The sequence below is a fragment of the Haplochromis burtoni genome, unplaced genomic scaffold (genome assembly GCF_018398535.1).
Source record: "Haplochromis burtoni strain Fernald_Lab_line unplaced genomic scaffold, NCSU_Asbu1 Contig_54, whole genome shotgun sequence".
Taxonomy (NCBI): domain Eukaryota; kingdom Metazoa; phylum Chordata; class Actinopteri; order Cichliformes; family Cichlidae; genus Haplochromis; species Haplochromis burtoni.
In genome coordinates, this window is record NW_024582415.1 from 861,307 (window position 1) to 873,244 (window position 11,938).

The 11,938-nt window shown below is 38.3% G+C and overlaps 1 protein-coding gene across 1 annotated transcript; it reads right to left on the reverse strand.

The window, feature by feature from the left end:
• Window positions 1-3,146: 3,146 nt before the first annotated feature.
• Window positions 3,147-9,470, reverse strand: agpat9l (1-acylglycerol-3-phosphate O-acyltransferase 9, like). The gene is made up of 14 exons (XM_005924438.3): window positions 9,378-9,470; window positions 8,890-9,079; window positions 8,718-8,784; window positions 7,308-7,456; window positions 7,065-7,210; window positions 6,678-6,752; window positions 6,478-6,567; window positions 6,293-6,386; window positions 6,077-6,192; window positions 5,777-5,832; window positions 5,482-5,567; window positions 5,235-5,363; window positions 4,947-5,026; window positions 3,147-4,760 (listed from the first exon to the last, which is right to left on the reverse strand). The coding sequence occupies exons 2-14, from the start codon at window positions 9,031-9,033 to the stop codon at window positions 4,652-4,654; spliced, it is 1,341 nt and encodes a 446-aa protein (XP_005924500.1). The 5' UTR covers window positions 9,034-9,079; window positions 9,378-9,470; the 3' UTR covers window positions 3,147-4,651.
• Window positions 9,471-11,938: the final 2,468 nt, after the last annotated feature.

An 11,938-nucleotide genomic window follows, 5' to 3' on the forward strand; every position in this document is an offset into this window, starting at 1 on the left:
CACATTCACACACTGGTGGAGGCAAGCTACAGTTGTAGCCACAGCTGCCCTGGGGCAGACTGACAGAAGCGAGGCTGCCATATCGTGCCATCGGCTCTTCTGGCCAACACCAGTAGGCAGTAGGTGAAGTGTCTTGCCCAAGGACACAACGACCGAGACTGTCCTCGAACTGGCAACCTTCCGATTACAAGGCAAACTCCCAACTCTTGAACCACAATCGCCCTATTATATTTATATATAAAAATGATTGGATTGTATCAAATAAAACATCAATCAACCATAAATATCATATCAACCATATATCAAACCTCAAATACATCAATTAAGAATACAAAATAGAAAAAAACAACAACAGCAAAAACCCAGACCAAATCCTGATGACCATGAATCCATAAATGGCAATGACATTATTTTATATTTTCTGCTTACAAAAAAGATATGGCATTATATATTCTTATTGTACTATTATTTTTGTTCCTATGTTGAGAGAGCTGCAAGAACATTGATGAATTACTTTCACTTCAACCCTTTCTTACTTTGGTGTCCTATTTAAAGTACAAAAACAAGAATGCATCTGTAATCAAAATACGAAATACATCTCATCTGTTATTTAGAAGTCTGTTGAGTATGATGTCTTTTTTGAGAACATTTCCTTTTTATAACAGATTTGATGTTAGTTTTTACTAAAATTGAGTCATTTAAAAAAAAATTAATCTAACAACAACAAACAAATATATATATAAAAATACATATATACTTTTTAAGAATTAAAAGTAAAGAAGGTGGCCCTGACTGCATTCATTGCAGCCACAGGCACTGCTGTTTCATTTTTTGGGGGGTACTGTTGCCACGGATACAACAACAAACATCCACATAAACTGCAGAGCCACTTTCTTACCAACATATCAGCCAAGTCTACAAGAGAACAAGGAGTGTGTGAAGTCCGGAAAGGCAAGCTCCTCTTTCAGCTACAAGAGCGACTGTGCATGTTTGCATCCACATGACTGAGAGTTTTGGTTTTGATTTGGGTTTTTTCTGATATTTGTACTTCTGCTATCAAAGATGCCAATTGCATCTGGAGCTGCAGGCAGGGTGGATGTAGGAATAGACACAAGCAAAACATGGACACCACAAGGACTGAAAAGGAAAACAAATTCTACCCACAGAAAAAACGACTCCTATCTGCAAAGGTGAGATTACTACAGATAGTGATCAAATGTAACTGCATCTTTTTAAATATGCTTGATCAACAACATTTATAGCCTCGTCTGAAGACAAATCACTGGACAAAACTGTGACTATTTCATCATTAGATGAAATTGTGTTATTGTTTAACACAAACTGAACAGCAGTACTTTATAATACAGCAACTTAAGATGTTTTTGCTGTGAAACTGCAACTGTATTCGTCATTCGTCTGTCTTACAAATGAATACTCTGCATATACTGCTGGTTTTATTTGTCTGGTTTTATGATGACCAGCTGGCTCATGTTAGAGGCAAGACTGCTCTTAATGGAATAACCATTGCATTAAACTATGTTGTACTGTAGACCTGCTGGCCTTTATTGCTAGGAGATAAAGGCACCCTAATTTAACTCTGTCCATTTGAATCAACAGCAACCTGTTTGTCATCCGAACTGGGCAGAGGAGACGCAGATGTTTGACACTAATTCCACTCATAAATATTTCACCATCCCGTTTGTTTTTCCAAACCGGGTTACAAAAAGAAGAGACAAAAAGACTTGAAAGCTGTGACACACAGTTAGATCATTTTTTATTTGGACAGTGAGCGTTTTTGTAGTTTTACCTCTGTACCACACCAAAGGACATTTTAATTCAACCAATCAAAACGAAGATTCTTTTACTCAATAGTTAAGATCAATTTAACATTAGCTATTTAGAAATCACAGCCATATTATACATAGTATCCCATTTTCATAGGTTTAAAATGAGTTTGACAAACAAATATAGTTTTAGACATAAAGACTGGTTTTGATACTTGGCTGAAAATCCTTTGCACTCACCGACTGTAAGTCTAGAAACCATGGACATCACCAAATGCTGTATTTCCTCCCTCGAGATGCTCTTTTCTTTTTCTGCAGTCACTTATAGTTGTTCCTTGTTTGTTGGCCTTTCTGCCTTCAGCTTTGCATTTTTTATAACTGAAAAGCTGCTCTACTAGGTTCAGATCAGGTAACTGACTTCTTAGCCTTTCTTTGCTTTGAGAAACTCTTGGTTTGCTTTTGCCGTTTGCTTTAGGTAATTATCCATTTGCACTGTGAAGCACACTCTGATCAGTTTGCAGCATCGTCACATGCTCACCTAACCTATAAACACCAATAACCCAGTTCCACTGGCACATCTCCATAATTTCTCATTATTTTTGTACAAGTTCATCTTGGTTTCCAAAGATTTTATTTTTTTCCAGAATTGTGCATTTAGATGTTTTTTTGGTTTTCTTAGTCTAACCAGTGGCTGTTGATTGTAGACTCTGACAATATCGCACCTACCTCCCCCAGTTTGTTCTAGGCTTGTCTAGATGTTTCAAAGCTGTTTTCATAATAATTCTGTCATTGTGCACTTCAGTTGCCTTCTGTGGTCTTTTAACCCTTTCGGTGTTGCTGAGCTGGCCAGAGGATTTCTTCTTTTTAAGAAACTTTGTACACATTGGCGATTTGGCCATTAAAGGCTTTTTTTCACCTACACCAACATTTGTGTTAAGCTTAAATTGAGAGTTCCAGTGAAACAAATACAAGTTTAGCACATGGAATTAACTCCAGCTATTTTATCTGCTCCAGTTTTCATAAATTATGGCAACAGACCTTGCAAGATCACAAAACTGTGTCTGAGTGTCTGAAAAGGAAGGACCATGTATAAAAATAGCTGTATATTAACTGCGTTAAGGGTCTTGGTTAACCCCTTGAATGAAAACAAGAATATTCTTATCTGAATACTTATGGACCAAACTATAAAACACAAAGTCATTCATCTGACTACAGAGTTTCTTAGCTATGATTTCTACTTTGTCATTAATACTTGCAGATATCAGGAACTCAAAGCACAACAGAGAAAAGGGGACTCCTTGCAGGTGAGTACTTCCATCAGTCAAAGGCCGACTGGTTTAAAGATTTTCAGACAGAATTTCATTGATTCAAACTTGTTTTTAAACAGAGCACTCAGGACAAATCAGAACCCAGCGATCACAAAAATGATGGTGAGATCATTGACAGTTTGACAAACAAACAGAAAATATCAGGACACGCAACATTCAAAAAGTCTCCCTAAAACAAATGCTTCTTCAATCTGCTTTAAGGGTCCAAAGAGGAAGTCCCAGAGAAAAATGGAAGCCATGAGGATGAAATTTCAGAAAAACCATCCAGTGAGAAGCCATCTAAAAAGTCTGTTCTTTGCGTTATACTGTGAAGCAGTTACAGCTCATGTTGTCATTAATTGAACTGGACTGTCACGCACAACAACGTTAACGTTCATTATTCAAGTGTCAAACTCGTGGGCTTCTTTTGAAAAGCAGACGAGGTCAAATTTCCCTTTTGAATAACAAATGCTAAGCTGCTGTCAGTTTTGAACTCAAATGTGTTTGTTCGTTCAAGCTGACTGAGAACTAGCACGGTTTGGTAGTTATCGGCGTGAATTCTTTTGCAGTATTACACGGCAACACCTGAATTCATTTGTACAGTACAACATTTGTACCATGGGCTTTTGACATGTAGACAAACAAGCAAACCAAAAAACACAACAAGTAGAACACATTTAAGTCGACAAATTACACATTCATCAAGCCAGTTTTTTTAAACCAGTGGCTCATCTGCAATCACACATTTCACATCAGTAAACACTGTGCTCAGTAGTTTGGGGTCACTTAATGCGTCTTTGTTTCTGAGACAAAAAAAAATGCTTGTTTTCATCTAATATGAAATGTTGATGAAAAGGTTGTAGAATCAGGAGAATTTAAAATCATAACTTATGATTGCAGCAATGTTGTTCATGTATTACAAACACACTGCTACCTACCACAAATGTATCAAATTTATCATGTTAGCACAGCTGAAAACTGTTGTACCCTTTAAAGAAGCAGTTTAGTTGGTTTATTGAGTGCATGAAGCTTTGTTGCATTATAGTTTTTAAAATCCTAAAGTTGTTTTACTGGACGTGTTTGAGACTATGATCAAACCGACAGGTGCTGTTGCTCCATACACTTAATGCTTCTGTAATCAGTGGGGGGAAAAAAATAATCAGTTAGCCTTTTCATATGTTGAACTCGCATTATTTAAATCAATGTGCCACTGGAACACTGCAGTAATCATTGCTGAAACAAAATGTCTCTGTATTTTCTAAAAAATAAAAAATATAGAACATGCTGTGTGACCCCAAACTAATTTTTTAAAGCAGCAGTAAACACAGGGAGCTTGCCTTTTTCAGTTCCTCATAATGTTCAATATTGCACTTGTGTTATCTATGAATCACTGAGACTTCCCTCTCTTTAGCTGTACCTAAGATTTCACAGTTTTTTAAATCTACTGTTGTGCTTTCCCAGTCAGTTACAGCCAGAGAGAAAACACTGGAGGACCACTGCATTTTTTTCCCCAGTAGATATTCTCCAACACAAGACAAGGCCTTTGTTTGACTGAGGATCTCAGTCGCTGTTGCTGCTGCTGTCATCTCTCACCACCATGTTGCTGTACTTCTTCTGCTGCTGCTCTTTGAATGTCTCCTTCACCTTTGCCCTCTTGAGGCCTCCATCCCTGCATGCAGACAGAACTAAACGATTATTCAGTGTCATACGTTTCCCTATGGCCAGGTCATTAAAAAAAAAAGAAAAAAAAAAAAAGAGCTGACTGACACTTGATTAGCATTCAGACAAAGGACTACATCTTTCTCTGTTACTCTTGTCTGTGAAATCATTAAATTAGGATGAGGTAAGAGCTTACCATTGCAGATCTACCAGCCCTCCCTGGTGAGCGATGGCTGACTTCACTCTGTTGGCAAACTGGACAGCATCTTCACCCTCCTGACATTTTTTGGGGGAAATAAAACTGTGTGAATCAGTTTATTGTCACAAATAAAAGCAGTTTTATTATAAAGACTAAAGACCAACAGTCAATTTAAGCAAGTTAGGCAAGTTGAAGTCTCAAGAAAACAAATGTGATCCGAGTTAAAGTCCTCCTAAGTCTATACAGATATGTACATAGACTTCATTCATCACATGTTACACACACCTGTTGGTGCATGGCTGGCAGGTACCAGACATTGCATACAAGGGCCCAGCTGGTCATCATCCTCAGCAAGTAACTGACCATGCTGTGCTTGGAACTGTTCCAGAAAGCATCTCCAAACTTTGGGTCATACTAGGAAAAGTTTAAAAAGCACAGAGACAAGCATTAAGTAGCAGAAATGTGTGACCTAAAGGGCTCAAATATATATGACTGAGAGATGAAGGAGGAATGCTAGACTGGGCTGAAGTACCTTAATGGCGACTGGGTATATTGTTGTTCCAATTTCAAAACTTCCCTTTTTAAACATCATGACAGATGTGTTGTTAATACAAGTTCCTATAGAAACAGGAGATTAAACAGACAGCTGTGTGAGCTTCTTCCAAACCCACATAGAAAATATCTGCTCGTGTGTCACAGCTCAGTGGCCAGACTGCCATCAGACACGGAGCTAAAATAACAGCTCTCACTCAGGCTTTTCTTTGATGATACAAAGGTCAAACTGCAGTGGATAAAGTAACTTTATCTGTCTACTTGGTGACGCTTACCCTCTGGAAATATCAATATAGGAAGCTTTTTTTTGTCGTTCACATGGTCTTTCAACCTGGAAACAACAGAACAGGTAATAGAAACCATTTATAAATACACACAATAAAAAATACATTCAACAATTAGAATGAGTGCCTTATTGAGAAGGGATTAAAGTAAAGAGACTGGAATCTAAACTGCAGTGAATCCAGCATCAGCGTTCCAAAACATACTCGTTCTTGTTTTGACGATAATACGTTTCTACTTCCAAGCAAAAGACCTGAAAGAAACGTGTTGAAGTGAGGGAGTGAAATATAAACCTTTTGGTCACTAGATGGCGATCTTTCATCTCTGACCTCTCAAACCAGACATGAGGACAGGATCTCACCATGGCTCTCTGAATAATTCCCATCAGGCCTCCATGGACTTGACCCACCTAGGAAACACATAATGCAAAGAAATTGTTTTACAACAAATCAATTTCTTTATATGTAAAACTCCAAATAAGTTGATTTGAGGGTGGCTTCTTTGCATACCATAGCATAGCAGCCATCTGTGCACAGAATCACAATGTCGATCGGAGAAGTATGATTGGCAACACAGATTCCTCCTTTTTTGGGTTTATTTTCCCTGCAGAGGAAATGACAACACTGAAATCAAAGACAAAGGGTAAAACCAGTCTTTTTTAAGGATGTGGTACATAACAGGAAAGCATTTGTACCTGTTGTGATAGCGAATCGTGGCAGAGAGTCCTCGAGCACAGATTCTGTAGCACATCACGTGGACCAACTCACTGAGCCAGAACTTTATCCTAAAAATAAATATTTACAAGGAAAAAAAATGACACATTGTTGAGAAAAGATTTCCATTATAGTACTTTTTCTAATGTATAAGATAAAAAAAACAAACATTTTTAGTCACCTCCAGTTTGGAAGCAATCCAACTGCAGATGTTCCTATTACCAACCAGCTAACACCGATGATGGTCAACGTTATTCTGGAGAGAGAGTGACACATTTCACCTTCAAGCAGCAGGTCAGTTGGAGTTTAGAGTTTTTATTGAAACTTAACAGAAATATAAATTACTGCATGTTATGTAAAAAATGAATTTGAATTGCATATTTTTATTGCACATTTTTATGGCATTAACTTCTTCCTCTCATACAGCTTGCAATTTTTTCAGTAGGTTTTAACTCAGTTGAGATAATTTTTAACACAACCAGGTGAGTCTTGACTCTGTCTTCCACATTGCTTCTCTGTGGAGGAAAGAGTAAATTTGGGGTGGGTGGACTCTGCAGTATTTTTCTACCTGAGGGGGGCAAGGATGCAGTATCTCACAATGATGCCAAGGCCATAGACCAGCGTCAGCTTCAGACTTATGTACTGGAAATCATTGTTGGTGCGAGTCAGTAAGTTCCAGGACACCAGCTCCTCAGAAGTGAACCGCTGGGTCACCTGATTTTAAAATAGAAAGTTGACAAACATGACTAAAACATTTTCATTTTAAAATGAAAACCAAGGTTTGCAGATGTGTTATTAAAAAAAAATGTACCTCATCATCTACAATACTCTCAATCCCTTGTCGGGTGAAATAGAAACAGTCACTTAGTGTAAAATCACCACCCACTGGTGGTTTTGGGCGACTTCGTCGAAGTTCCTCGAGCTCCTTCTCCATTGATCCATTTTCCCTTTGGATGAGACCTGACACACATGCAAACACACACACAGACACGCAGACACACACAGTGATGCAATTAAACTAGCTGATATGATTTTTTTATATTAGTAACAATCACATAGATAAGTCAGCCTTGGCAAATGTCTTAAGGCAACATTAGGGTTAGAAGATTAAAGAATGTGTCAGGGAGTTCAATCGGGAATGTTGTTCCTGGAAGAGCATTATGTGCTGCACTTTGACAAAACGCATTTAAAAAAAACAACAACAAAACATGAAGACTGAAGCCATTCAGAGCATGAACTCAACATAAAATTCTTTAAAAAGAACAGAACTGAATCTGCATCACCTCACTGTCATATGGCACAACAAGCAGGCATGTAATACTTTTAGTGATAAGATACTGTATCTGGAGTTCTCATCATAGGAGGGACTTTACAAGAAAGAGCAACTCAATTTATGAAATGTGTCGCCTAAAACATGTCCTTAAACGTTCTTACTTGTTTTTGCTTGCAGTCTTTATTAATAATGGTCATACTGAACAGACTGTAAGGCAAACAGGTCTGAGAACAGTTTAAAAACAGCCTCAGCTTGGATCCACATTACCTCATATCTCAGCAGGCAAAGTCCAGAACCTACACTAACACGCGCCGTATTCACTCAAAACATTCAGTACAATGTCTGCCCTGTTTCTGTTCTTCAGGGACTTTTACTTCTTGCACTCATTGCTCATGTTAAAAATGTTCGGCTCACACACTTGGAACTTTGGAGAGAGCAATTTTTGCTGACCAAACTGTCTTTCTGTGCTCCAGCATGGGAAACCATCCTGTGAAGCTTGGAGATTGATAAAGAGTTTATTTATTGCATCTTGTGAGATAAGACAAGGTTCCCAGAGCAACTTTACTTATTACCTATCATAAAGGTTACTGAGCCTCAGCGCCACAAAGAGACTTTTTGGTGAAAAATTAGCTGTAGTATGGTAGAAAATATGAACATTTTTCCTTAAGACACAGCACGTTTTGCTCCGTGAGTATTTTATATGCATGCATTTTTAAAAAAGGCCACTTTAAAGGTAAATCAGTCTATGTTTTATAATGTGGCCATATCATTGCAACATGCCAGCACAGACTTATGATGAAGTATCTGATGAAATCTCATATTGCAGCAGACGCAAAGCTTTCCTTAAACCAAAGTTTCACAATAAGGGATATGACATCAAGTTATCTGTAAAGGAGTGCCCCTGCCTCATTTTCTTTAGATCTATCAACCAAATTTCTTTCTACTTACCATTAGATGAGGAGGGTTTGAGTGTTCCTTCATCTGAATTTGCTTTCTGTATATTCAGAGTGGCCCACTGTGGAGAACAGACAGCATATATTAATGGCCAAGAATCAAAATATATCCACCTGCTTAAAGCATATTAACCTATGAGGGACATAAGAATTACGTGTGTTAGTACCTCCAAGGTTTTCACCAGTATGGTCATGTAGATCTCGGAAATGCCCAGTGAGAATCCAAACATGGATGGGATCATGATGAGGATGATTACGAGGTACAGCCAAATCTTCAGTGCCCAAAGGGCTCCCGCCCAGAAATCGTCCATCTCTACTTTATTCCCGGAGTTAAACAAGAGCAGCCCTGTGGCTCAGCTGCATGAGAACAAAGGGGGGAAAGAAAGACTTCACTTTCCTTTCTTTACTTCTTAGACAACGTGGAAACATGTAATCATAACAATGGGGGGTGAAAAAGACAAACGAAACGCTGAAAGACTCCGGGTCACACTACACGGTACAGGTACACACTGATCCCACGTACAAAAACAATGGCGATCAATAGCACATGTAATCCTTCCAATATAAACAAATCCACAAACTCTGACAGAGCTCCTCTATACTTTAACTACACAGCTACATTTATCCTGTTTCAGATTGTACGAGATCAACTTACCTGTCAAACTTTAGTCCATTTCCTTTCCTACAGCGGGTAATTTAAGAGACTGAACACACACAGAGCAAACACGCCCATTTACTTACTAGAACAAAGTTCATGACCTACAGCGCCTTCCTGTGGACATCTTTGGACACTATCAAAAAGACTGAGGTCTACAGGTTTGATTCATAAAAACTTTTATATTTTAGTCCATAGGAAGACGTAGTCAAACGTAGACCAAACCAACTACTATACTATACTATACAAACTAGTTACTATACAAGTTGACCCTGCTAGGATCACATTTGAAAATACTTTTTGGAGACATGTTATTTTTGGATGAGTCTGAGCCAGAGGAAGCACTCAAAGCAAATGCCACTAAGGTTGAGTTAAAGTAGATGGAAGCTGCTTCTTATAATACTGAACTTGTATTTACTGATCAGATCATAATTTTTTTAATTTTAAGAAGTAAAGCATTGTTAAAAATGTAAAAAACAAAAACAAAAAAACTGTTTGAAAACCGAAAGTTGCTCTTTCATATTTGCCAAGCCTCCGTATATATCAGGCATCCAGGTTGTTTAAAGCTGACATAATTGACTGAAGCGTGAAGAGAATCAGTAATATTAATAAAATGCCTCAGACAACTCACCAGAACACAGGAAAGCCTTAATGAGGAATGTGGCAACAGTCTCTGTGTGGCAGAGCCTCCCTCTCTGACCTAAAACTAACAAAAGGTCCTGATTATTTTCTAGGTTCAGACATTTCACAGTCTGTTGCTCATTACTGTAACAGGGGACTTAAGGGGGGCGGTTTGGGTAACGTCTCTGGGAATGATAAGAGGTTCACTTCATCCTTCTCTGAATGGCGTTCAGTTCATTACGAGAGCTTTCTGCACTACAGCGTTGAAGCTTCGTAAAGATCAATTTTCAAAAGACAGCTGGCTACAGAGAGACACACAGATATTGTGCCATACAGTCTTTAGATTCATTGCAAAATGTTTGGACCTTTTAAACATTTTAAATCTTTGATTGATTACACTGTTTATTGTTAATGAATCAAACAAACTGCTCAGGCTTGAGACTCCAGATGTGTAGTGAAACTCCTGTCAACAACACATTGTTTGCCCTTTATTGGGTGTGTTAGTTGCAGTAAGGCAGTGCCTGTTAGTATGAACGAGCTCATTTTTATTGTAAGTCTCAACACAGACAGCTCACCTCGTGTTTCAAGGTGGTTTTACTGGGTCCTGTTATTGGACCTCCCCAGTGGTGCCCATTAGTGCTGCTGTTGTTGTTGTTGGTTTTTGGTAGAAGAAGAGGAATGTTCCATATATTCTGTATGGAACTGTGTGATATCTATTGTTTGAAAAGTCTTATTTCAAGACCTAAGTTTTCCAAGATTATCTCCTTTCAGTTCTAATATATACTTGATGGAGATGGAAAAAAATCTATGCATTAATTATTTAAAGTCACTCCCCTATAAACCAGCTAGAAGATAAGTCGGTGGTAGCCCCACAAGCCTTCTCTTGTGCTTTATATAGATAAATAAAAAGGATAACACTGATGAAATCAGATGAGTTCACTTTGTCTCCCTCTGTGTCTCCTCTGTACAAAGGCAACCCGGGTGGCAATGTGTCATGTCTCAGTAATCTTTTAGTCACACATAAGTCTCCACCAGGGATAAATAGTAGACACCACACAAGTATGCGGTAAGAACTGTGGCTTTAAGGCTCTCTTTAAGAGGATATACCCAAAGTTCTTAAAGAAACCTCATATCTTTTAAGCGTCAGAAAAGCTAAAGGTTAATTTCCTTGAATTCAGTACAACCTGCACACAGGACATCAATGAATAAAAACTTTGAAAGAATACAGCTGAAAGCCAAGCAGTTCAAAGAACACTGTTGCCATTGCAACTTGATCTAATCACGATGGAGGTTAAAAGTATCCGTCCATCCAGACGCTAGTGTAGATGAATCACTGCAAAGAAATTTCACGTCTAAAAGAGCGTCTGAAGGTGCCTTCCTTCTATAGTAAACTTTTGAACAGTGAATGAGATGAGTCGCCCCCTGCTGGCTATGAGAAAAAAAGGGCAAGTTTTAGACAATCCGGGATTGCACACTTCTTTTTTTTTTTTACATAGGTTAGTCTCTGGATGTTTGAGAGTGGGCGAAATAAAGACCGGAGCATTAAATAATCTAGAATTCATTTGTTCAGTAAAACAAGCGGGCTCATTTAAATATATTTTCCACACAGCTTGACAGTGGAGCGATCCCGCTCATGACGCCGATTGGTTAATCGTTCATCTTTCACCACGCCCACTTATTTTTAATAATTAAGAAACCAACGTTTCACATAACATTATCACGTCATTCAACCTAGTGAGGTGGACAGTTGGTTGAAAGGTTCAAGGCCAACACATATGCCTATAAATATAAACTAATACGTAACTATACTGAGCTAATTCATTTTTACAATCTTCAAAGCACAGCACGATATTCCTCCTTTGTTAGCAGGGCTTTGATTTTTGAATGACAGGTATTTAGTCTTATCATAGAGCCAAAAACGGGATGATGGACTTCGTGCG